This window comes from Triticum aestivum, chromosome 4B, assembly GCF_018294505.1.
Source record: "Triticum aestivum cultivar Chinese Spring chromosome 4B, IWGSC CS RefSeq v2.1, whole genome shotgun sequence".
Taxonomy (NCBI): domain Eukaryota; kingdom Viridiplantae; phylum Streptophyta; class Magnoliopsida; order Poales; family Poaceae; genus Triticum; species Triticum aestivum.
Genome location: NC_057804.1, coordinates 653,401,102 through 653,428,500, shown reverse-complemented (window position 1 = coordinate 653,428,500; position 27,399 = coordinate 653,401,102). Strand labels below are relative to the sequence as shown.

The 27,399-nt window shown below is 44.3% G+C and overlaps 2 protein-coding genes, 1 long non-coding RNA gene and 1 other non-coding gene across 4 annotated transcripts; 3 read left to right on the top strand and 1 right to left on the bottom strand.

The window, feature by feature from the left end:
- Positions 1 to 2,696: 2,696 nt before the first annotated feature.
- Positions 2,697 to 2,767, top strand: TRNAG-GCC (transfer RNA glycine (anticodon GCC)). The gene has a single exon. It is a non-coding gene; the product is annotated as a tRNA-Gly (tRNA).
- A 4,602-nt stretch (positions 2,768 to 7,369) lies between these two features.
- LOC123093906 (transcription factor RAX2-like) lies at positions 7,370 to 8,648 on the top strand. Its single transcript, XM_044515968.1, has 3 exons — positions 7,370 to 7,505; positions 7,879 to 8,008; positions 8,102 to 8,648. The coding sequence occupies exons 1-3, from the start codon at positions 7,370 to 7,372 to the stop codon at positions 8,646 to 8,648; spliced, it is 813 nt and encodes a 270-aa protein (XP_044371903.1).
- Positions 8,649 to 13,366: 4,718 nt separating this feature from the next.
- LOC123093905 (tubulin beta-2 chain) lies at positions 13,367 to 15,355 on the top strand. Its single transcript, XM_044515967.1, has 3 exons — positions 13,367 to 13,872; positions 14,007 to 14,276; positions 14,364 to 15,355. Exons 1-3 carry the CDS (start codon positions 13,479 to 13,481, stop codon positions 15,047 to 15,049), a joined length of 1,350 nt encoding a protein of 449 aa, XP_044371902.1. The 5' UTR covers positions 13,367 to 13,478; the 3' UTR covers positions 15,050 to 15,355.
- An 881-nt stretch (positions 15,356 to 16,236) lies between these two features.
- LOC123093907 (uncharacterized) lies at positions 16,237 to 17,337 on the bottom strand. Its single transcript, XR_006445674.1, has 2 exons — positions 17,016 to 17,337; positions 16,237 to 16,486 (listed from the first exon to the last, which is right to left on the bottom strand). It is a non-coding gene; the product is annotated as an uncharacterized lncRNA (long non-coding RNA).
- Between the last annotated feature and the right edge of the window lie 10,062 nt (positions 17,338 to 27,399).

Genomic DNA, 27,399 nt, shown 5'->3' with positions numbered 1-27,399 from the left:
GCACTTTGCAAGATGTGTGGTTTTGATGAGGGTATGCTTGTCACCATGGATCTCGGTGATCCTACAATCAAGCAAGACAATATGGACATTTGGGTCCTTGTTGATACACTTCCAATTCTTCCCCATGTGAGCTTCTCAAACATAGTTATTAAGTAATTTATATTGTTTATTTCAAAATAGTTGACAACTTATTTCCATTGACAACTTATTTTCATTCTTCAAAGAATGTGCGGAAGAATGTGCGGAAGATGGTAGACAAAACCCACTACACCGATGGCTCCGAATTAACTTATAAGGAGAAAAATCATCTGATCGCATTTTGTACTGATCTTGAGAATTACAATATCTACAATCGAACTCCTCAACATTATGGTCAATACATGCCACTAGTGCACGTGTTGAACTACGGTAACTACCATGGAGATACCCTGGTAAGACTTTTTACTATTACGATATCCGTGCATCTTTTTGCATACTTCTAAAACTAGTACATCATTGCTAACTACAAAGTTATTACTATGTTTTTCAACAGATAATCCTGAATGATTGTGTGCCTCATCTGATGTATACACACGGTCGCCTTGATGTTTTGAACATACAACCAGGTCGTCCTACGAATCTCAACTGTCCATACCGGATTTCTAAAAGAAGTGGAGACATGACAATCAAAGAATGGAAAAAAAATGTATGGACAGCCGCAAGGAGCTTCTTGGAAGCAAAAGGAAGCGAAGCGCAAGAATTGCAAACATGATGATCTCCATTCTTCATAATGGAGAGTCAGGGTCTATATTGTTTTATACTATTTTATCTTAACTGTGTTTAGGTCCTACCTGATACTGATGATCATGTGCTAAAAACAATTATGTAGGGTTGGGTTCGATGACTATGAGTATGATGATCGTATGACTTGTTATTAATAACGAGTAGAAGTTGTATGATGACGCATGATTAGTAGGACTTTGTTATTATATATGATGATGTATGATGCGAGCATGAAGAGTTATTATATATCAGCGGGTGAAATGAACATAGCAGTAGCATTGGTAAACCAAGCACGAAGATATAAGAGAGGACACTTCTCTCTATTAGCTAGCTAATAACAACCTAAATTAACCCCCAAAACCCCTAAACCAGCCACTTTAAAAAAAAACCTCAGCTGCAGCCAGCTTCTGACGCGTGGATGCCTTTTGGTCCCGGTTTATGTCACCAACCGGGACCAAAGGCCCCCCTGCCTGGGCTGCCCGGAGCGGCCACGTGGAGGCCCATCTGTCCCGGTTCGTGTAAGAACCGGGACTAAAGGGGGGAGGCGTTAGTAACGACCTATTAGTCCCGGTTCAAGAACCGGGACTAGAGGCCCTTACCAACCGGCACAAATGCCCTGTTTTCTACTAATGTGAAGACATGACCATGCACTGATCCATTGCACTCATGCAAAGGCTTTCTGGGCTGCGGCAAGGGACAGATTTCAGCTATATCTTCAACGCTTGCACCAAGACACGTGGGCTCATGACATATTGCTTGACCCTATGTTTATTGATGAGGAAAGATGCAAGATTATCACTATAATGCACAACATTTGGTCATCACGGAAACTGTTGGACTCATGATCGCGATGGCTACGACCCCGTACAAGCTTTGAAATGGGTTCACGAGACCTTGGCGATCTTGGAAATTCCTTCTTTGCGAAGGAGATCGAGGGTTGGACAGTGTTGGAGGCCACCTGAAGCTGGTTGGGTCACTATAAACACTGACGGTGCACTCAATGTTGACGAGATGAAGGGTGGAGCGGGAGGCGTGGCTAGGTCACACATCGCGTTCCTTGGTGCCTGATGCAAGCCACTGGTTGGCATAACGGACCCCTTCATAGCAGAGTTGCTTGCTCTTCGAGACGGGATGGTCTTTGTGCAACTCCATGGTTTCTCACATGTGATCATGGAGGTCGACTGCTTGGAGCTAGTTGATCTATGGAAATCGCGCAGCAACACTCGATCAGTTGCAGCGCCTATCTTGAACGAATTAGAGGAAATCAGTGCTATTTTTGCTTCAATTTCTGTTACTCATGTCAGTAGGGAAGGTAATATTCCGGCGCATCAGTGTGCTCGTCTAGCTAGCACACTTGATGGCACCAAGAGTTGGCTTGATGCAAGCCCTGAGTTTCTAGTTTCTTGCCTGCGGGCAGATTATAACACTATGATATTACGTTAATAAAGTCCTTGAATTCGACGCAAAAAAAGAGTGAAAAGAATAGAAAACGACAAGCTGGAAAGCAGCTTACAAAGTCTCGAACACTGAACGCATGAAGGATCTACAATGGAACACTAACGAAAAGAAGCCCCCGTAAAAAAAGTGAAAAGAAGGAAAAGGCGATAAACTACCAACAAAAAGCGAAAAGAACTTATTACATATCCAAGGACTATAATAAAAAAAAACAGATACTGCAGGACTATCATCACTTCCTCGTTTCTGCTGGAGAATCCATCCGTGATTCGTCGGTTCAAAGGCATCATCAACCAGCTATCTGTTGAATCATGGGCAGAACCAAGGATTTTCTTGCTCATTAATTTGGTTTAGGATCCTTTTGTTCCTTTTGGCAGCTGAATGTGCTGACGGATGTAAATCGACTCATCAAAGTGTTTCTCTCCAAAGGATTTCTAGCCATGAAATGTTTAGCGTTCTCAAAGATATTGCACACCAGAGCACCAGTGGTCTAGTGGTAGAATAGTACCCTGCCACGGTACAGACCCGGGTTCGATTCCCGGCTGGTGCATATTTTTTTATCCTTTTGTCACAATTTTTTGATTTGGGCACTTTTGTTCATACATATGCTACTTGTTAATACAGTTTACCTACTAAAGTTTATTGCATTTTTTTTATGCAAACTGAAGAAACTGTTTCGAGTTGTTGTGTCTTTGTTTTGCCAATAAACGTCCTCTTTAGTAGCTTTTGATCAGGCTTAAATCTAATATTACACAAGAAACCAGTCAATAGGAGCCTCTTCGATCCACTCATCACATAGTACACAACACTTCCAAAAAAAAAAAACTCGTCACATACAGGGTTCTCTAGGACAGTAATCAAAAGTAATACGACTGGTTTCTTGTGACAAGTGATAGCAATCGTCGAATATTGTTGTACCATCCTCCTCCCTTCAATGTCACTTTTGGGTCACAGTCAATAATGAAGTTTGTAGCTAAAGCCCACACGGTTAAAGCAATTTCCTCTGTGTCCAGAACTAGCTCACAGTCACAGACGATCCTTTCCTCATCCTCCTCTCCGTTGCGACGATATGATCTTTAGATGTTGGCCACCGTCGTCTTCTTGCGTAGCCCGCCAATTTCTGGTTCCATCGTAGATTCAAAGTCTGGCTGGGTTTGCGACATTGGAGTATGGCGCGCCGACGACATATACATGAGGAAGATGCCGTTTACCTCTCTAATAACCTATTTGTAATTTTTATTTTCTTTTGAAGTTGTGTGGTCTGGGTCAGACACTTTTTTTTTCTGGGTCAGACACTTTAAATCCTGGCACTTCGTAAAAAGAAACCCGGGTATACATGGCCTAAATTTGACCTATCTGGTGGCTGGGGTACCGTGAACAATGTGGGTCAGACCAGGGCGGCACGACGGCAAAGCCTACATGGACCAAAAGTGGAGTGGCCCGTTTAGCAAGTCTCATATTTTTCTCTCATAAAAATGTATTAAAAGGTTTAAAAAAGTTATCAACAACACAGAAAAGAAATCCGAGAATATGCTCATGAAAATATTGTTAAAAAAGTTTAAATATATTAAAAAAACATTGTATTACGAAAAATTGAAAAAAAATGATCATCACATATTTGAAAAGTGTTTGTCATACATTTGGAAAACTATTTATTGTTAACAAATCTTGGTGCCTGTGATGTATGATTACTTGTCCTCATATAATTCAGCGTGTTTCACATTTTTCAGCCTTCTGGCTGCGTGGGTCTACCCCTTTTCTCCAGAAGAGCAATGCTATTCGTAAGTAGTGTTAAACAAAATCTAAGTCAGTATAAGCCGTCAAAGCCCGCTACATATGTTACTACACACAACACCCATTCTTTTGCACTGTCCGGTCAGGTTATCAATCAACATCAAGGCGCCAAGTAATCCTCGTACATCATTCCTCCCAACCACGCTCTTGTCTGAAACATCATGATCTGCCATACAAAAGAAACAGTTTAGTTGAGTATTCGAAACGGACATTAGTTGCACAAACTGGCCATTTAAAGGTCCATGGATGACGTACGTGTTGATTGTCTCATATACACTAGGTTATAATGTTACATTATAGAACAACCTGATAACGGCCTTTACAACCGGAGGCTCAAATCATGCCATCTTTTCAAACTTGACAGTTCAAATGCATGTGAGGCTGCGTAGACCAGCGCCGTTTTTCTTATTAAAGTTAACACTATTACTTAGGCAAGAAGAGTCGATGTAGTGTAATGTAGACGTTATCACATCAGCTGAAACCTGAAGGTTTATTTTTCCAACTATTACATGGATCTGTTTTATTTCGAAATCAAGTTGCTGTAAAGAATCGAGCGCCAACGATACCTGGATGAAAAGGTCCACATTATCGTGACCAAGGGATTACTTTTACTGTTTACAAGAAAATTCTACCGCCCACGTAGTTTTATAGAGATATATGTTCAAACACCGAGAGATAATCCATTGTATAACACATTTTGTTGTGGTCGCTGTGTGTCTTCAAAGCTGTGGATTCTAGGCTTTAAACAAATCAACATCCTTTAATTGGTGAGAAAAGTTTCACCCATAATTTATTGCATTATTAAGCAACTATAATCGGCTGAGCTAGTCATGCCATGGATACCGACATACATGAAAGGAGCCATATTTTAATTTGTCTCCCTTCTCTTAACTTACCAATTAAAAGGACACGGTTTCGCTTTTCATGATTGTCTCTTGGACGATTTGGAATGAACATAACGCTAGTGTGTGAGAATATCTCAACCATGCCGTCAAGTATTTTCTCCAACATCAAAAGAGTGGCGATGTTGTGGAATATGGCGAGTGTGAAACCCCTGGGGGTTCTAATACCTGAAGAGTACTCCACCTGTTTTAAGGCTTTGGCCTTTTCCTACACACTCTTGTTTCTTAAATAATCAAATCTAGCAAAACTTTTGCCATTGTTTAAAAAACTTAACTTGCACTAAGTGTAGCTGTTTTCTGTTCTTAATGTTTTGGGCAATAAATGTGATAGTCTTTTTGATGATCCTTAGCAGAGTTATTCTTATGGCAAACATACATGGATGCCTGAAACTAACATGGTACAAATAATATTTGATGAGCAGAATAAACAACACCACATCACATACATCAAATATATCATACCTGTGTAGAGCCATGCGCCTCATCTTTGGCTCATGAATAGTACAAGTCAAATACTCACCGTGGATGATCGATATTTGACTCAATTTCACATTGACCAATCAACGAGGACTTACATTGATGTTCCTCCATTTTCACGAGTGTCTACAAACATGCTTTAACAAAATATCTTCAATTGCAATTATGGGCTAATGTCGTCTTTATTAAAAAGATATTGATTGCAGGCTGATATTAGGTAGAATATAATTACCATATTATATTATAAAATATATTAATTGCATTGCACGTTAACATTGGGAAATATATTGATTGCACATTGATATTAGGGAAGGTAGAATTACATGGTTAGCAGTAAAGTTTATATTAGGTATGATACTAATTACACATGAAACATGTTTAGCGCCAAACACCGGAGCAACATAGACCATTGGATAGATGCGTGAACGGGTGAGATGTGTTAAATCTCCGCAAATCACTTCTTTTTTATATTCACTAGTCATTGTGTACATGCAATGCACATTAATTTGAATGAGCGCTTGCGTCTATATTGTGTTTAAAAAACATGCAATGCACGTTAATTTGAAAGTATATTAAGTGCATGCGGATATTAAGTAGGATATTTTTTGTGTGTTATTATGTGATTAGCACTATATTTGGCATGAAATTAACTGCATGTTAAACATGTCGAGCGCTCGACATTGAAGCAATCTAGATCGTTGGAGTGACATGATTTGATGGCCGAGATTAATTGGATCTGCCCATTTAGGTCTTTTTATATTGCTATAGATTATAGATTATAGATAATAGAGGTATAGATATGGATGTACTAAGTAAACACATATTTTTTTAGTTTAACGCCCTCAACTCCGAGGCCATCATGATCCTTTGGCCTACAAATAAGACCCTAGTTAGCTAGTCAATATTTCTTTTTATGTTCATCACATTGTCAAAATAAGCAGGATCTATAATTTTAATCTAAACTTCTTGTACCCCTTGGGTATTTTGAAAAAGGATAACATAAACATCGGTAGGCTAGTGTGGACAATGTAAATGATGACAAGACAACCTGTGTAAGATAGTAGATTGCACATCCAGCTGCTTAGCTTTTTCTCAAAGAGGACCTCAATACTCTTCCACTCCTTATTCAGCAGCTTAAGATGATGGATGGGGATACCAAGATACTGGAAAGAGACGAGCCAGACCCGCAACCAAAAAGTTGCTTATACTGGTCCTCAACCTCTTTGGCCTTTGCCAAAGCAACAGAGTTTGCTCTTATGAATTAATCTTGAGGTCAGAAAGTTGTTCGAAAAGGTAACTTCATATGAATTGCCTTCTCCATGTGATGTTCGATGAAAATGGTGCTATCACCCACATACTAAAGTATGGACACACCACCATCCACGAAAGTGTGGTATGGACCTATTATTATTATTATTATTTTGGAAAAGAAGGATATGTCTTGTGCATCATGCGATGCACACAGTCATATATTTATTAAAGTTCGAGTATCAAACTCCAGTACTGAAGTACAAAAAGAAAATGGTGTTATGGACTTGCCTGTTAACTAGAGGGAATGGAATGATGTTCATGTAGCTGATGACCATAAGCAACATACACGTCAAGTTCAATCTAGTTTTAAATGCAAATTGTCAAGTGTGAGCAAGCATGTGTTGTGCCTCCTGCGCATCGGCAAGAAGCGACGCTTCCTGTACATTTTTTGTATAAACATGATTAATCGATGGATGTGAATGAAAGCCTAGCTTGGGATGATTGTTAATTAGTCTTGTGCATTCCAGGGTCATATATATACTTATACAAAATATGCTTGGTCAACTTGCTCGGTGCAGCAGGGCCGTTGGTTCTCAATCGATCGTGTCTATATATATATATAGCCCGTTCATTTCCTTGCCGGCCGGGAGAAGACACACGGAGACGACCTGAAACTCTCACCTCAGCTGGTCCGTGCATTGTGCCGGTGTGCCTCCTCCGGGGAGGGGATGGGGAGGTCGTCGTGCTGCGACAGGCGGAGCGTGAAGCGGGGGGCATGGTCGCGGGAGGAGGACGCCATCCTCACCGGCTTCGTCAAGAGGTTCGCCAATGCCGGCAACTGGATGACGCTACCACACAAAGCAGGTCGTTAATTTGCTCTGACCGCTCCTACTATTGATTTGTGCTTGTGTCTGCAGACGGTTTTGAATTTCAGTCTGAGAAATATTTCAGCGATTACGCTAAATCACCGAATTTCACTGAAATTTGGTCATTTAGGTTTTCATTTCAGCCAAAGGACAGAAATTTTCATTTGAATTTAATTAAGCGTATCCTGACATCATGAGAATGTTTGCTCACAGCCTGGATTGGCATGGATGATTTTTTTTTTGTCTGAAAGTGATTTGGATGTATTATAAAAGTTCACATAAGTACAAAGCACTTCAAACATAACAGAAATTACATCATCTTCCCTTTGTGATTAATCATTTGGTTTGTGTATGCCTGCATGGATCATCAGGGCTTAACCGCTGCGGCAAGAGCTGCCGCCTACGGTGGCTCAACTACCTCCGCCCGGCGCTCCGGCACGGCCGCTTCACCGACGAGGAGGACAGCCTCATTCTGTCCCTCTACGGCGACATCGGAAGCAAGTATATATAGCTAGCTAGCTGCATGCGCTGCATGCATCTCTTTGTTACTCGTAAACATTAGTCTGGCTCTGGCAGCTGAACTCATGTCATCAGGTGGTCCGTGATCGCCGCCAAGCTCCCCGGCCGAACGGACAACGACGTCAAGAACCACTGGAACACCAAGCTCAAGAAGAGGCACCTGCTGGCCATGGCGCCGTCACCAACTCCTCCTACCGCGGCCACGGACAGCTCTTCCGCCTCCGACGCCGATGAATCCCCCCTCCTCCCTCCTCCTCTCGACGAGCCCGCCCTCGCCCTCGCCACGGTTGACGACGGCGGAGAGCTCACCCACAGATCGGAGGAGCTGTACGCCGAGCTCATGGGGCTCATCCAGCAGCAGCCCACGACCGGGGACGTGAGGTCGCCATCGTCGTCGTCGTTGTCATCGACACCGACGGCTGGTGCAAGTTCTGCCGGCGTCAGCACCGCTACGTCGCCCGTGGATGACAAAGAATTCTTGCCGGAGTCTCGCGGGAGCAGCATGGTCGTTGAACTTGACGATCCTTGCGCTGCTCACGCATTCGGGGCGACGTCTTTCCAAGACTTGCTGGCCTCGTCTTACGACGAGATCATCGGGAAGGAAGGGTTACTCTACTACTAGGAACGAATTGGGGTTCTAGGTTCTGAAGTAGCGCGTGATAAAAACCTTGCGCCTCACGCTGCCGCCCGCGACCGGCCGGTGAGCCACCTCCCGCCTGACTCGACACGCTCCACAGACACCATGCGAGCCACCTCTCCGCGCTCCAAGCGCGGCTCGGCACTTCGCGACCGACCACCATGCCAGGAAGGGCCGGTAGACGCATTTACTGCATTTTACACCTGGATCATATAAAAACGGTCGGCGAGAAAACTATTTTCCGTTGCATGAATGCTCCTATTATCTGCAACTGAGGGATTATTGGACTCGTAGTTAGAGTCAATAATTTTGAAATGTAAGCTATATGCCACAAAAAATATATGAGAAGAATCCTCTTTCAAATATGAATTCAACTGTATAAATACTTATTTTAGCATATAAATCATATTTAGTTAGTTATATAGATGGTCAGAGTTTAACTTAAAATACAAGGGGCCAGTAAACCTGGATAAGATTAGCCGATTGACGTGAACTGAGCGTAGCTTCAATAGTTAGGTTCCTTGTGGTGGAACCAGTCCACCATGGTTTAAGTTCTAAACTTGGTACAATGGCACCGACGTTCGCATTTTTGTAGAGTTATTTCATCCTTTCTGGCGATGTTTCTTCGGTGAGAGGAGACGTCCCGTCAACCTCGAGATGCCTATGATGACTCCGTCCATCTCAACATGTTGTGCGGGCTCAATATCTCGTATGTGCGCATAGAGGTCGGTTGTATGCCAATTCATAAAGACAAATGTATGTAAACATCTACTATTATACTTTGTTAAAACAAATCAGCCATTTGATTAACCAGCAGCGTACCACTAGAAAAAGGGCGGGAAATCAGCTGCAGCAAAAGGGCCGGCATCGTGCTGCTGAACGTGATCCGGGATTCGTCACTCGATCGGCTTGTGCATGAATGAATATGATGGATGATCTTGTCAGCTTTTTCTTGCCTGGTTTCTTTCAGCTCATCGTCGGAGATGGACCGAACAGGCACGTGAAGTGTTTGATGCGTGGCGTGAGGAACATCTCCGCCAGCCAGCCAAAATATGAGGCGAGGCAGAGCATGCATGCAGCTGGCCGTGCAGATAAGCAGTTGCACTTGCACATGGGGCCGGCGGTCGCGGCACAAGAAGACGGATGACTCAAACGGGCCTCAAACGTCTGGACTGACCGACACCCCTTATGTCCAGCCTAAATCTGGGGCAGATATGAGACGCCCGGGCTCTACGTCGTCTCCGACCCATGTTGGTCCACCCGACCCCACATATATTGTTCCCCATCCACCCGACGGACCAAACCCTAGCCACTTGACTCCACTTCCCTTCACTTTTTTCTGCCACTCAAACTTCCGTCCGGCGATCTCCAGCTTTCTACGGCATGGCGAGCAGCGGATCCGAGACCTACACCTCCAGTTCCGTCGAGTCCGAGCTCATCCCACGCGGCCTCGAGGAGGAGATGGCCGTCCAGCTTGTGCTCTGCCGCTCTGGGGAGGAGGCCCGTGCGAGGCAGCGCTCGGACTCCTTCTGTCGGGAATCCATTGCATCCGTCCAAATGGCGCATGGATCCGACGATAGGTGTGACATCAGTGCGCTCACGGGAGGTGGTGCGGTTTGTATGGCGTCCGAATGCGATGGCGGACACGCAACCCGTCCGTTGGCGCGACGAGCCATGGATGCACCATGGACGCCGTCCGACACAAACATGGCGGCATGCCCGCCGTGCGAGGTAGCGGGCGCGGGAGGCGGCGGCGGCCATCGTGGAGGTGGACATCGGCGAGGCGAAGTCGCATTCTCTGGCACCCCTTATGGTGCACCAGTCTGGGAGCCGCCGCATGGTGGTGGATGTCGCCAGCTTGTCCCAGGACTAATCTATCATAGATCAGACGTCCATTGGCACCGTTTGGGCTTCGGGCTCTAGGCTCCGACGATGAAGAGTAGGACATGGGAGACAAAGACGCCTTGAGTCTCGTGAGCCAGCTCATGTCCCATACCCTACTCCACCTTGCTAGCAACTGGACCAACACTCTGTGGAGCGCATCTGGTCGCCGGACACGGGCACGACGAAGCCGGACGAGCTCCGCTTAAAGATCGGTTTACGTTGCATGTAATAATATGGATTTGAGGTATCTGATTGTAGAATCAAATATTTGAGGCGTAACTGGTCACCGTCCGAGCGTTTGAGGGGTCGGATTTGCCGCCTGTAGATGCTCTTAAATGCCTGCGGACGCACCCGGCGTGTCCGCAGGCACTCCTCAATTTCTGTCGTCCCCATCCATGTATTTCATATTCGGTACCCTATATCTATACTAAAACATGCAACATAGAACTAAACAACATAGATCATCAAACGGACATAGAATCGAACATAGAAATGCACATTCGATCACCAAAAGGTCGTCAAAGTTCACATATCCACATAAACGATGGTCAAGTTTTAAGTAGAATTACCAGAACTTAAAATTAAAGACAGAGATGGTGGAGCTCCACCACTTCCTCCTCGACTCTTTGCCCTTCCGATTGTCAGCCCATCTGTAGGCGTTCGCGATAGGTGGTGGATCATCAGAGTCGAAGTCGTGGTTGTCATCGTCAGAGGAAGAATTGGAGATGGCGATGAAGCCTTTCATACGCCAGATGACCCGGTCCTGTTGCCGCTTGAGCTTGGACACCCTCGTCGTCTCTGTCACTGCCTCTGTGGCCTTGCGTTCAGATTGCTCAATGGCTAGCCGGAGCGCCTTGGCGTTCTTCCTCCGGAGCCGACGAGAGTCCGTCTGTGCCATCATAAGTGACCGGCTGTAGAACAAAGCAAGGAGCCGCTCCTCCTCGTTCGGCGTCCCTGGCAGTGGCAAATGGATTGCTCCACCACCTCCCCCACCCCTTACCCGCCGCCTCTCGCGGCGTGCGGCGCATACCTCCTATTCCGACATGCATGTCCGCGAGGGCAGTGGAGCGGGCACTAGAACCCACCGCTACCCTTGCGGAGCAGCGGCCGGTGGGGCACGTGGACGATGGAGGGGAGACACGGATTGAGCAGCCCTCGTGGAGCTGCATGCGGGCCAAGATGGACCAGCTCCGACGTCCGCGCTGCGCTGGCGGGCGAGCAGCGGCAAAGCAGATCCCGAACTGCCCCCATTTCCACCCGTGACCGATCTAGCGCAATGCGGAGGGCCGGCTCCTCGTCGACATCGATGACATCGTCAAAGCGGCTGCCGGAGCTCGACATGCTTGTTGGCGACTAGATTGGATTGAATCGGAGAAGGGAGGAGAAGAGATGGAGTTTGAGCGGATCGAAGTGAGGGTAGGGTTTCCGGATTACGTTATTTTGTGGGGACGGACTGGGGGCGGTAGTGGGTCGCGCTGACATGGCAGGCGCGCCCGAGCCGTCCCATATCCACCCTACTTTTGGGTTGCCCCATATCCGCCCTATATTTGGGTTGTCCCATATCCACCCTACATTTCGGCTGGATATGATGGGCGCCAGACAGCCCGAGCATTTGAGGCCGATTTTTGGCGTCCGGGTGTGTCATTTTTTTTACTTGTAGATGACCGGTCCACCTGGCCAGACGTTTGAGACTGGTTTGAGGCGTCCGGATGTAGATGTTCTAAATCATTCTGTGTTGTACTCGTATGATTGTCTGCTGAACATATTACTCCCTCCGTTCCTAAATATTTGTCTTTCTAGAGATTTCAATAAATGACTACATACGGAGCAAAATGAGTGAATCTACATTTTAAAATATGTCTATATACATCCGTATATGCTAGTTCATTTGAAATCTCTAAAAAGATAAGTATTTAGGAATGGAGGAAGTATGTTTTACTTTTGCTTTTGACACTTCAAAATCTACTTTAAACAATCACGAGAATAGTAGAACCATTTACAAGCCTGGAGGTAATAGCCTCAGGGGCATCTTCTAACCAAACATTGGAGGATTAAATCTAGCTAAACTAAGCTTGCTCCTGTGCTATCTGATTACATTCTCTATGGCTAGCAGATAACAATATGCTTTACTTCCTCTGTTCACTTTTATAAGACGTTTTAGACAATTTAGGCAGCGCCAAAGTAGTTCAAAGCTAGCTGTTCAAAACGTCTTATAAAAACAAACGGAGAGAGCACTTGGTTGCTAGCAGATCCCAAATGCTTTCTGGACGGAGAATTTTTTTGGGTTTGTAGAATTCCAAATGCTTTCTGGATGGAGAATTTTTTGGGTTTGTAGAATTAATAAGCACTTGCTAGCATATTCCAATCTGTTTTTTTTTGGTTGGTCGAATTAGTAACCACCTCCTTCCACCCTCGCGCTCCGCCTCGCCGCCCCGCCCTTCCCCAACCGCCGACCCAGCCATCCCCCTAAATCCCTCACCTCTTGATTTGCGTTGTCCCTGTCGACTTCACCTCGCTGCTTCGTGCAAAATCGACGAAAGGGATTTGGTACGTACCACAGGTTCAAATGATTTCAAGTGCCCTTGACTTTGTTGAGTTTCACCATGATGAAGCAGTCAACAAATTTCACCTCCCCATGGGACCGTCCACCCAAACCAAGAAGTAACCGTTACCACGAGGGACCCGGCCGGCGGCCGCCCCACGCAAAATCGCCTCTTTTCTCCCCCCAAATTTTCAAAATTCGAACTCCCCCTCAAACTAACGCCGTCAGCCCTCTATAAATCCCGCCCCACCAAACCCTACCACCCCACTAACGCCATCCCCCTCTTGCTCCAATTCCCCAACCCCCCACCCCCCACCGGCGCCGCCGCACCGCACCTCGCCGCCGTCCGTCCTCCGAAGGGAAGGGAAGGGAAGGGAAGGAAAGGGGAGATGAGGGAGATCCTGCACATCCAGGGCGGGCAGTGCGGGAACCAGATCGGGGCCAAGTTCTGGGAGGTGGTGTGCGCGGAGCACGGGATCGACCCCACCGGCCGCTACGCCGGCGACACCGACCTGCAGCTCGAGCGCGTCAACGTCTACTACAACGAGGCCTCCTGCGGCCGCTTCGTGCCGCGCGCCGTGCTCATGGACCTCGAGCCGGGGACCATGGACTCCGTCCGCTCCGGCCCCTACGGCGGCATCTTCCGCCCCGACAACTTCGTCTTCGGCCAGTCCGGCGCCGGCAACAACTGGGCCAAGGGCCACTACACCGAGGGCGCCGAGCTCATCGACTCCGTCCTCGACGTCGTCCGCAAGGAGGCCGAGAACTGCGACTGCCTCCAAGGTCTCTGCTTTCTTTTCTTCTTCCCCTTTCTCCGTTCCTCTGTTCCGTTCGTCCGTCCTCCGCGCCGGCGGCGTAGATCTGGGGCGGTAGAGAAATGAGAAATGGTGGCTGACGGATCTGTGCGGGCATGGCAGGTTTCCAGGTGTGCCACTCGCTGGGCGGCGGCACCGGGTCCGGCATGGGCACGCTGCTCATCTCCAAGATCCGGGAGGAGTACCCGGACCGCATGATGCTCACCTTCTCCGTCTTCCCCTCGCCCAAGGTCTCCGACACCGTCGTCGAGCCCTACAACGCCACCCTCTCCGTGCACCAGCTCGTCGAGAACGCCGACGAGTGCATGGTGCTCGACAACGAGGCGCTCTACGACATCTGCTTCCGCACCCTCAAGCTCACCACCCCGAGCTGTAAGAAGCATTCCTCCATTTCTGTAGCATTTGCGTTCTTGTCGTTTGATGATTGCTGACCTCAAGAATCAAACAATGAATAAACAGTCGGCGACCTGAACCACCTCATCTCGGCCACCATGAGCGGGGTCACCTGCTGCCTGCGCTTCCCGGGGCAGCTCAACTCGGACCTGCGCAAGCTGGCCGTGAACCTCATCCCGTTCCCGCGGCTGCACTTCTTCATGGTGGGCTTCGCGCCGCTCACCTCGCGCGGCAGCCAGCAGTACCGCGCGCTCACCGTGCCGGAGCTCACCCAGCAGATGTGGGACGCCAAGAACATGATGTGCGCGGCCGACCCGCGCCACGGGCGGTACCTGACGGCCTCGGCCATGTTCCGGGGCAAGATGAGCACCAAGGAGGTGGACGAGCAGATGCTGAACGTGCAGAACAAGAACTCGAGCTACTTCGTGGAGTGGATCCCCAACAACGTAAAGTCGACGGTGTGCGACATCCCGCCCACGGGCCTCACGATGGCCTCCACCTTCATCGGCAACTCGACGTCCATCCAGGAGATGTTCCGGCGCGTGAGCGAGCAGTTCACGGCCATGTTCCGGCGCAAGGCGTTCCTGCACTGGTACACGGGCGAGGGCATGGACGAGATGGAGTTCACCGAGGCCGAGAGCAACATGAACGACCTCGTCTCCGAGTACCAGCAGTACCAGGACGCCACCGCCGACGAGGAGGGCGAGTACGAGGACGAGCTCGAGGACGACGACGCCGACCTCCAGGGCTAGAGATCAACCAAGTACTACTGCGTACGATTATCGGTTCTTTTCTCATGTTAATTTGATGATTGCTTTAGGCTTGTGTAGTAGTGCTCTTCTGTCTTTCTTGGTGGGTGCTGTTGTTGAGGAGCAGAAAACTCATGGAAGGGTGGTTGCTGATGAGATAGCTTGGTTGGTACTATAACCTATGGCACAATTGCTGTGGAATGTGCAAGCAGCAACGCCCTGTTGCGTTCTACTAGTGGTGTCCAGTGTCTTCACTATCATGTTCAAATCTAATGTAATCTGAAGTTGCTCGTGTCTGATTTCAGTTCATGATTTGTGGTATGCTCTTCATCTAATTATCGTGTTAAATCTTAATGCAATTCGGGAGTCGCTCGTGTCTGATTTCAGTCCATGATTTGTGGTAGTATGCTCTAGATCTTGTCCTGTCTCATGATGTGAAATGAAATGCGAGCACCACTAGTTTCTTTCTTCTTCTTTCACTAGCCGTTGCTGTCGATCTGCAAATGGTATTATGGTTCCTTGAGCTTGATGATGACAGATTGTTGCACACTACCTTGCTGTTCCAGTGTTTACATATTATTGCTTGCAGTTGCAGTACACATATGCCAGCAGTGTCTGGTTGGAGTTGTCCATCCATGGATCTTGTTCTCTGCACGCTGCACCACAGTAACAGTTGGTGATGGTTGGTTGGGCAGATGGCATCACATGGACGCATGTGTCGCAGCACAGCACGCTTTGCCGGGCAGCAAAGTTGCTCCTTTTCCCCGTTCCGCATTGGTTTACAAACTCCCCTGTGCACGGGATAGATCTATGCATCATTTACTATTTCCTCCGTCCCAAATTACTTGTCTAGATCAGACTTGTATACTAAGTTGTCCTAGGTTTGACTGGTCTTATCTCAAGTTGCTGTGAGATTCTGTCCGTTTGACCGGTCATCACCTTGTTCATCCCGCTGCTGCTCTGTTTCTGAGCTAATTTTATACTCCCTCCGTTTCTTTTTTGTCTGCATATAAGGTTTGGTCAAAGTCAAGCTTTGCATAGTTTGAGTAACTTTTGTTGGAATTAATCTACGGTTGAAACAAACCGTGAGAGAAAAGGGGAGCCTTTTGACCCCAGGTGTGCAATGATCGGAAGCACACCACACATCCACACGTTTGGTTTTGGTCCCATGTACCCAGCACACACACATATATAAGGAAAAGGGGGTTTTCATTATGGATAACAACATATCGATCTAAACCACCTAACTGCCGATCCTGAATATGTGCTGAGGTATGTGAAGGCCATCTCCACCACCGGCCACCGCAGAGCTGTGCCTGCGGCAACCCTGCTGTCATCCTCGCCACCGTGCTGCTTCTTCCCCAACATCTCCTCGCCACTAGAGACACAAAGGTGCAGCCGTGGGCTACACTGGGGCTGCATCCAGATATCGCCAAGTACCTGTAAGTTTGTACGCTTCCGCATAAAGTTGTTGATCTAGTCTGAGATTAGGACCATACGTTGATTAGCCTAAAGGCTAATTTATCTAACATTGGTATCTCGAGCCTATCTAATCTGGCTAGAACACAAATTAGGCCTTCCAAACGTTAATTCCAAGTTAAATGGCCTAATTGATCTAAGATGATGGTTTTCGGTTAATGATGTGGTAGTCCTGATTGATCAAGTGCATCTCTTATTTTTGCCCCTATGTCATGTTAATGCTATGATCAGTAGCTAGCAGTTTTTCTGATAGCACATAAATTTTAATTGTTAATGTTCATGGTTATAAAGCCTTGATCCGAATCAAGTTAATATGAAGTAAAAAGGTATTGGCTCGATTAGCAGTGAGAAGGAGGGGAAATCGCAAGAAATCAAAGAAATCCGAATGGCAATCTTCCCCTAATCCCCAAATCCCAGCCCAGATCAACATTAAAAAAGGAAAGAGGGACTGGGACTTGTGTTGTTGTTGCCGGCCAACGTGCGTACTCACCATGGCAAGAAGGACGTCGTCCTTCGGGACGACGGCCGGAATGATGCGCCTGGCCGATCGCCTCTCTAATGGACGCGCGCAGCCAACGCTCCGTGCGTTTGCTCGCCGCCGTCACCACCAAAGATTGCGCCGGCGCCCGCCGGCGAGATGTGCTCCTCCGGTCCATGCGCGTGCAGCGTGGTCGCCACCGTTCGACGAGGAAGCACACGGCGTTGGTCCGCAGTAAGCTTCTCCGGCGAACGGAGCCGGCACGCCGCCATGCTTCTGCTGCGCGGCGCCGCCGAAGCGGTCGCCGTTTTCTCTCATAGAGGCGAGCGGAGATTTCGGGGAGAAAGTGGGGAATGAGGTAGGGTTTGACCGGCAACCTGCTTTGTTCCGGCTGGGATGATACGGACCGTCCACTGAATCAGACGGCTGAGGTCGGCGCCCAGGCTAGCTGCTGGGCTTTCGAGTGGATAAAGGGCATAATCTGACCGGTGGTTGAGGCCTAAGTTGTCCAGGCCCCGGGAGATTTTTCTTTTTCCCTGAGAATTTTTCTCCTGGGCAAATCAATGAAAGGTTACCGTGGGTATCATGGGCAAAATTTAATGTTCTTTGCATTTTCCTTTTATTCAGTGCTTTTATGTATTATGATCATTCTCAAAATGTGTTGCGCTGCTTTAAAATGAAAATATCTAGAAAATTATGTTGTAAATTATGTTTTAGGTTTTCAGAATAAACCTTTTTTGGGGTACTTTTAACACATGAAATTTGATGATGAGTATCATTTAAATATATTTGATGTAGGATTTTTTTTTAAATTTGATATTTAATCTAAGAATGATGTGGCCAATATCTATAATGAATTATTCATTTTTTTTAAAAGTGCCCTTTATGCAGTTTTTTTTAAGTTATGTCTTATGTACTAATTAAGTTAGAAAATGCCCTGATTTTAAAGGAGAAATATGATATGAGATTATGATGTCATTTACTTTCAGTGGTAATCTCTCTTTAATAGCATGTCAATGTTGAATTATGAGATGATTTTTTTTTTTGCACAGTTATGTTCAACTTAAAAAATTTATGAATAATTTTTTTTTTGATATCAAACATGAATTTTATGTTGATTTTATGATAATGTTATTCCGTAATGATGTGATCATCACTAACGGACTAAAGTCACCTCAACAAAAATGCTAATGCGTGGTGCGGTTTTCCGCGTCGCACTATGCATCTAATAATGTTGGGCATGTGTGCTCCTTGAACAATACTAAGGTTTATGTTGATTCATTTTATATTGAAATTAAGATATGCACTGTTGAAATAAGCATAATTAACCAAAATAGTATTGATAAAGTTATGATTGATTTTCTAACCAAATAAATGTTGTTTAAAGAATTTTATGTGATATGCAATATCCTAGTCATTATATGACATTTTTATGAAATCTATCCAAAGTACATGTTGCCATTCATTTGACCATCATAATTTGTCAAATATTATTATTTCATGAATTATTATGTAACTTTATGTCCAAATTTTATTATTTTAATCTTATGATAACCTGACGATAATGTTAATGTCAATTTTAATGTTGGCAATGGCATTTATATTTATGACATTTTCACTCTGAATGCCCTCTTTAATGATTACTCGGTGGGAGGGACATTCCTATTTATATGTTAATTCAAATGTCATTTTCATTGTATGTCATTGACAATTCTAACGATAATTTTGACACTCAAGTTCAATATTTATATTATCGTTGTGAGATTTAGTGTCAAAAGGCATCATAGTGCCTCATGGCACACACGATTATATTATGATGTTACTTTATGTTAATGATGGCAATTAATTTAGTCGTAGTTCTTGTTGGTCATTACGAGATTTTACATCTCCCTAGTCAAAATGGAACCAACGAGAAGTTTTGATTAGAGATTTAATGAGCAAGCGTTCTAATGGCATATGATGATATTCTTATTGATTATGTTTTTCATGTGTCATTTACGAATGAGTAAGGTTCTTTTTTGTTATCTTCCCAACGGTGATACAAATTAGAATAAAAATTAAGCATGTTTTTATTCATGCCATTGCATGGTTAGTTCATGCATGATTTTTTGTTATGATGATCATAAAGTTGTCTCCTCTTTTCCAGCAATAATAATGATGTCAAACTTCTGTTTGGCATAGAAGAACCTTATGTAAATAACTTTTCCACATCAAGAGTGGAGATCATTGTCTCATGTAAGGAATCTCCCAATGTTTTTCTGCCATTAAGGTTGAAGGATGTTAATCATGATGATAAGACAAACATTGGGAGAGGACGCATGTGCCATCATGCACATCACTAATGCAAAGGAGATTAAAGTCAAAACCATTGGATTTATTCCACTAGTTTTTGGAGATGACTTAATTTTTCATCTTATTGATGATGCTTTGTTCATGCTCCTAGTTATTGGGAAACCTTGATTTGGTCTCTCAAATAGATGCCGTTATCTTATATGTTATTAAGTCAACTCCAATTATGTAATGTTAGTCCCACCTTATGGTGAGACGAATTATGTTTTCACTAATTGAATCTTTTGTAAAGATTAGATGCTATGTTATAATTGAGTATGCAAGAGAAGTGTAATTAATGAGACCTCATCAAAATTGTGGTTTTAGACCACATTTCGAGGGGGAGGCTAGAAGTCTCATTCAATATGATATATCACGTTCACTTCTCCTACTTTGATTATAGCATGTACAACTAAGCAAACTATGTATCTCAATTCTCTAATTAAGATGGAACCAACGAGAAGTCTTGGTTGGAGAATGTATGAAAAGCACATTCTAATGTTGGTTCTCTAATTAAGATCCAACAAATCTTATTTAGAAGAATGAATGAAAAATGACTCCTTTATCATGTTAGCGTGTACTTAGTCCCTTATGAACATTACAAAGCACACATGAATGCTAAAGTGGCAAGCTTGCTAGTCTAATGACCATCATGATGTAACATGTTGATTATATATGACCAACGTCATTTATAATCATATGTGACACTTCACTCAAGTGGCAAGTTTGTTAGTATCATGTGGCTTGTGGTTATATTTTGACTAACGTTGTTTATAATCATTTTTCACTACTCTTTAAGTTCTTTTCCATCTTCAGCCCAACGGTGTTGTGGTTTAGAACTGAAATGATTATTATTAAGATTCTGGATATGTTTTTAAATCCTTTAAATAAAGTGATCATCAGGGAACCTAGAGAGTATGAACATGAATCTTAAGGATAACTCCATTAGATCTTTATTCATATGCATCAGGTAAGTTGAGAAAAAATGCCTATTGCAACACTTGATGTTGAGACTTAACAATTACCCAGTGATTGATAATGTGTGTGAACGATCATCTTAGAGGCTTGTGTGATAACGAGCTCTAATGATGTATGGGACTCAATAGAGTTTACTCAACGAGTTGTTGTGATGCTTGGATTGTTATTATAACATGCTCTTGTGTTGGCGAAGTTAAGAATGGTCTTAGGACTCAACCATAAGTTTTCGTCATGGAGAAGTTTGACATAAGGCATGTTATCTAAAGAAATACAATTATGAAATAATACAAGCATTGGGCCTCTCGTACCATAAAATGAGGGGGAGTAAGATTACTAACTTGTGAAGATGGAATATTTTTGGCGAGCCAATAATTTTTTTATCTTCTATTTATGACATAGGATCTTGGTGATGCCTCATACTTTGCTTGTATTGAATTTTGCCAAGATATAGGTCTGAAAGGAGTACAAATTTTATTATGACGACATACATCGATAGAGTACGAAAGAAAATATTAAGTGGTAGTACTCTATCTTACCTGCTACTAAAGTTAAGGGCAATAAAGGTGGACATTTCGGTGTCCAAGGAACCATTATGAACTGATCAGATAATGTCGATTCCTTTATGCTTCGGTTGTCAGAAGCAGTATGTGTATTCAGGTATGAACGTGCCCTTGTTTGTGATCGGGATAATTGGCAAATATAGAAGTAAGTCCAGAAATGGACCAGTAGAAAAACCGCTACAGCCTTGTAGATATGCAAGGCAATAAAGTTTACATGCTCACTAATGAGAAGTTTGATAACCTTGATATCTTGTGTTATTCAGACATTGTTTATGCGAGATATGTGGATATTAAAGTTTCCACGTTACGTTACATCCTCATTCTTGCATATGGAGTTATATTGTGGAAAAGCTCCTTAATGACACTGATGGCATTAGAAATATGCATTTAATTATGTGGCGTGTTAAGAGGCTACTGGGCAGGTTATATGTCAAGAAATTTTATTCCCGAAATTATGGTGGTAGACAACATATTTTTAACCACCTACTGCAATATGATACGCAGTTTTCTATGCGAGTAGCAACAAGTTGAATGGCATTTGCCAAAGCCATTGACAATATGTTTAGTGTTGTGAAAAATAGAATCCAGGATCAAGCTATTGAAGTTGAGCGTATGAGAACATTTGAATGTTTTACGGATCCGTTTATCGAAGGCTTGCCACCCATACTTATGATTATGTTGCCGGCATGGGGTTACTGGAAAGCCTTTTGATCCTGAAAATGAGGACCGTTCAATAAACCAACTCCCATAAAGTAATATGTTATCCATTTCAAGATAGAATGGTGTACTATAAGTATTGAGGTTTAATGACACCTTTTGGCCATTAGAACACCTTACTTTGATATATTATTTCTATTAAGAATGGGCTTATGATGTTTGTTAACCTTACGATCAAGGGGGAGACTGTTGGAATTAATCTACGGTTGAAACAAACCGTGAGAGAAAAGGGGAGCCTTTTGACCCCAGGTGTGCAATGATCGGAAGCACACCACACATCCACACGTTTGGTTTTGGTCCCATGTACCCAGCACACACACATATATAAGGAAAAGGGGGTTTTCATTATGGATAACAACATACCGATCTAAACCACCTAACTGCCGATCCTGAATATGTGCTGAGGTATGTGAAGGCCATCTCCACCACCGGCCACCGCAGAGCTGTGCCTGCGGCAACCCTGCTGTCATCCTCGCCACCGTGCTGCTTCTTCCCCAACATCTCCTCGCCACTGGAGACACAAAGGTGCAGCCGTGGGCTACACAGGGGCTGCATCGAGATATCGCCAAGTACCTGTAAGTTTGTACGCTTCTGCATAAAGTTGTTGATCTAGTCTGAGATTAGGACCATACGTTGATTAGCCTAAAGGCTAATTTATCTAACAACTTTATGTTAAAAAATATCAACATTCACGATATGAAATCAACATTTTCAGATGCATCATGAAATGTATTTTCATATTATATAGTTTAAGTATTGTAGATGTTCATATTTTTTAATATAAATTTGGTCAAACTTTGTGTAGTTCGACTTTGACCAAAACTTATACGCGGAGTAAAAAGAAACGGAGGGAGTACATCTACCTTCCGATTCTTCTATCTTATCCTCTGTGTCTTTGGGTTGATCTCCAAGCAGGTAACAGCACTAATTTATGCTACTGCCTTCCAGGATCATGCACACGGACACATTACAGAAAGAGTGAGGCCATCAAGCAAGATTCTTGATATGCATGCATGTGGCCATCTATCTACTCTAGATCCACTGACGCGATCTCGATCGATGAGATGACTTGGAGACGCAGCAATGGATGGAGTTACCATCTTGTTCATGGATCTTGTTCTCTGCCTGCCCACACTGGACTCGTTGCTTGGGCAGACCACATCACATGGACGCCATGTGCAGGTGCAGGTGCAGCACAGCAGAGTGTATGGGGCACACGCACATCCCTAATCTATCATTACCAGGAGCACTGGACCAGGCTACAGTTTAGTGCTACTAACTGAGCAGTTATCCCTGCCACTGCAGTGTTGAGCCATGAGATAGAGATTAGGCTGTCCCACGTTTGACCGGTCTGATCTCAACTTGCTGACAGATTACATCTGTTGGACTGGTCATTATCATCTTGTTCTTGTCGCTAATGATAAGGATCTGGCTGCCTCCTAGTACATACTAGTTAATTCTCAAATGTCCATTTCTAAGCCTGGGCTCATTTGCACCCTATGAACAGTAAAATTAAAACAAATACTAAAAAAAATTCAATTATTCCTGCATAAAAGATGTTTCGGTGCGTGAGGTCTGTGCAAAATCTCAGCTCATTTGCACATCAGAGTAGCTCTCAGCCAAAAAAAAAATAACGACCTGAACAATACACTGATTCATGTACCCCAAATTTGTCTTTTTTTTTCCAAGAACTACTCGAATATCAAAATGAATTGAGATTTGGCACGAAACTCACGCACTATTCCAGTTGTCAGAAAGTGATCAATCAAGCTAAATCGCCTGATCAGTGCAATTTGCAAAAAGTTTGCTAGAAACGCGGTGATTTTTGCACAAAATTAGGAACTAGGTGGTTTTCTGCAATCGATGCCCCAAATGTGATGGTCTTTTGCAATTAACTCTCAAGATCCCTCCTATGCATCGCCACCTCTGCATTCACCTACTCTAACTAGATCCAATGGCCTGATCTAAAGAAGAAGAAGAAAAAGTTTGAGATGACTTGGAGATGTAGCAATGGAGTTTCTTCATCTGCACCACACTCCTACTCATGTCTGTGTTGTCAGGCTCATTATATGCATATGATGTTATCAGGCTCTGGTGGACTGCAGTATATGTGTAGCTTGCTACTACGTACTACACTGATGCTCATCACCTCAGATGTTTCTGTAGGCAGGGGAACGATGGGTCTGGATGATCAGTCACTGGCATTTATCCCTGAGACCAACATGATGTCCCGATTCACAGTTGCATCTCCGTCAGGTACATTGGTTGGTGGTCGTCCAAAGCAGCACACAATTGACACGAATGACTCTGTTACATCAGCCACGACGCTAAGGTTCAAGGACATCATTTTGCGCGCGGAGATCGGTCTTCGCTGGATGAGAATGGCACAGCGCCCGCCCCGCAGATCGATCACGGCGCGCGCCGTGTTCGACCGCCGGCAGACCTTGATTGAATCTTCAGGCTGTTCTTGCCTTCCTTCCTATGGCAGCACACTCCCAGGTTCCCACAGACTGCCTTCCAGACTATGCAAGGGCATATGGTTCAGCTCAAGAACGCACTCCCTTACACGCCCAATGCATATCAACAGATTTGATGATCGGAAGACACTGGCGCCGACTGCCACTCTACCTATATGCAGCTGCCAACAGTGTTATCAGCAGAAATGAAGTACGAGTACAATGTTCACTCTATCACAGAAGGAAAAGACACTAAGACTAAACACAGTTTTCTTTAAGACTAAACACAGTTACACGGTGATCAAAGAAGTTTCAGATCAATTCAATTGCTTAGAAGTATTCTGGAACAGGTGGGAGAGCCATCTGAATTTCATCCACTTCATCAGGGTATGTTATATGCTAAAGCAGAGTATATGTGGGGTACTGCTAGGTTGCAGATTAATAGTCCAATTAAGGATAGGATTATGGTCAACTTTCCAAATGAATCATCTGGCTTAGCTTATCTGTTCTATGAGAAAATTGGGAGAATCTGCACTTTCTGTGGAATTATGTTCCACAATGTTCAGGGATGTCCTCTCAGGAATCAGATTATCTTAAACAGGCATAAAAGAGGAATTTCTACTACAGATGTTCCATCAAAGAGATTTGGAGAATGGATCAATACTCTAGAGCTCATTCCTCAGTTTGATACAGCAAATAGAAGTTCTTTCAATCCAGTTTTCAGTTCACATCAGAATCCTCAACTTACTAGATTCCAACGTTTATTTGCCGAGGAGTCAAAAGGAAAAATCTCAACTTCGGTTGCTTGCCCAACAGAATTCAGCAATGAAAAAGATAATGACAAGTTAGCCAGAAACTACCATCAGAAAGGTTCAACTTCTCACACTAAAACTTCAACTATAAAGGAGTCACATAACATTTGCCATGGTGGCAGCCAGATACCAATTGATGTTTACGACAGAGATCAGACTCAATGTGGTCTGGTTGTGGGGGGATCTAATGGAAACCATCCTGACACTATTCAACCAGTGGCTGTTGAAGGGGCTCAAAACATCAATATGGCTGCCAGTCAGTTTGAACAGCAAATAGATTCAGGACAAACTATCAACACTCAACATGCAGAGAACGCTTCAGTACATGAACGACAATCATACCAGCCCTCTCAGACCTTGGATATGGTACCTTACACTCCTAGAGAAGAATCAAATATTCTCCAGAAGTTTGGGTCACACTTACGCCAGCAACATGATAGGTACAAACAGGATACAGGATCCGCAGTTGCCTCTCAGCATGATCATTCTATTCCAGCTTTGTTGCCTGAAAATCTCAGTGTGCAAGGCATAACTGCAACTCAAATCACTCAGGCCTTTGCGATTACTACCTTGCCGATTTCCAACGCTCAACTTTCACCTACTATTTCTGTCCAGAACCATAGCCACCAATCCAATCCAAATCCTTCTGAATTATATGGTTCTCCTCAGTTGTATCCTAGTTCTAAGCGTCCATGCTCCTCCATTCTAGGCCCGCCTCCGCCACCACCAAAGAAACGCTTTCCCCGACAGAATGCTCAAGATAGAAGCTCCCTCTCCTCTGATGTCCTCCCAATGGACCAGGAAGTGCATGCTGCAGAGAGGCCTCCATCTGTTCTTGGTTGCAGGCCAAAATTAAGAGGCAGCCGCTGGGATATCCCTCCTGGAGGTGGATTGTCAAGTTTCCAAGCCAATATACAGGGGAGTCGCCGCGTTTGGATCCGTGGACAGCACTCTACTTCTCCTCGGGCATCATATGACCATTCGAGACTTCGATCTCCTTCGCCATCTCTTAGTGCAGTTGTGTTTGATCACCATATCCAGGTGGGTATGGGTGATGATCGTCCTGGCAATCTTTCCGGAGTCTCAACTCCAGTTCAAGATCAAGATGATCCTACTACTGTTCGAGGTAGTAACAGAATGGATATTGAGGAAGTTCAATTGGGAGAGTCTATGGACTATGACTGGGCAGCGGCGCATGGCCCTAACGCGCCTCGGTCAACATGAGACTAATTGCATGGAATTGCCGAGGTATGGGGCGAGGCCTCGGCAATGAAAGAATGACGTACCTCGCTAAGCTCATTCACTCCACAAAAGCTCAGGTAACATTTGTTTCTGAAATTAAATCTTCCAAAGTTAAAGCTCGAGATCTTAATAATCGTTTTGACATGTGTGATAGCATTGTAGTTCCTTCAAGAGGATCCTCTGGTGGTCTTTGGCTGATGTGGAATGATGAGCTTCAAGTTCATGTGCATACGGCTTCCTTCTACGTTATATTAGCAAACGTTGTACATATTGCTACGGGTAGGGATTTTGGGCTTGTTTGTATCTATGGTGATCCTTATCATAGACAAACTGATGTGATTTGGGATCAAATTTCTAATTTTGTGTATGATAATCCTGGCAAGCCTGTATTATGTCTGGGAGACCTTAACGAGCTTTTGTATGATATGGATAAAAGTAATGTTAATGTGAATCATCGTCGCTTGCATGCCTTTCGTGCTTTGATCAAGAACTGTGGTTTTTTTGATTTGGGATTTTCGGGGCCTGCTTATACTTGGACAAATAGAAGATTTTCTTCCAATCCTACTTATGAAAGGCTTGATAGAGGATTAGTTAATCCTGATTGGTGTGTTGAGTTTCCCCATACTAAAGTTCTGAATCTTCCTATTATTCTTAGCGATCATGCTCCTATCTTTATTACCACTGAAGGTCAATACAAAAAACCTAAGCAAACTTTCAAATTTGATAATTGGTGGCTGAAAGAAAATGATTTTCAATCTTTTGCAAAGAATGCTTGGGCCTCTAGTACAAACAGAAATTTTTCTGCTCGTACTAACAATCTTGCAGGTGCTCTGAAAGTGTGGTGCAAAAAGAAGAAACCTTTACAGCAGGAACTCTCCAGCCTAGAAGAACAAATCAACCGTATTCAAATGCAGCCTCTATCCATGCAGGACCATCAACTGGAATCAACACTCGTTGTCAGGTATGAACAAAATATGTCGAAGCTTACTGATTTCTATAGACAAAGGGCTAAGAAGAATTTTGCAACAAAAGGGGACAGGAACACAAATTTTTTTCATCATGCGGTGCTTAAAAGAAGGAAGAAGAACACTATAGTTTCAATAAAAGATGAGAATGATAACATTCACTTCAATCCTCAGGCTATTGCAAATACTTTTGTTAGCTACTTCAGATATATTTTTGCTTCTCCTAATGTGAATGTGGGCAGACCTTTTCTAGCATCCAGGATCATTTCTAACAGCCATGACTACACGTATAGCATACCAGATAAGGAGGAGATCCTTAATACTCTCAAGGATATGAA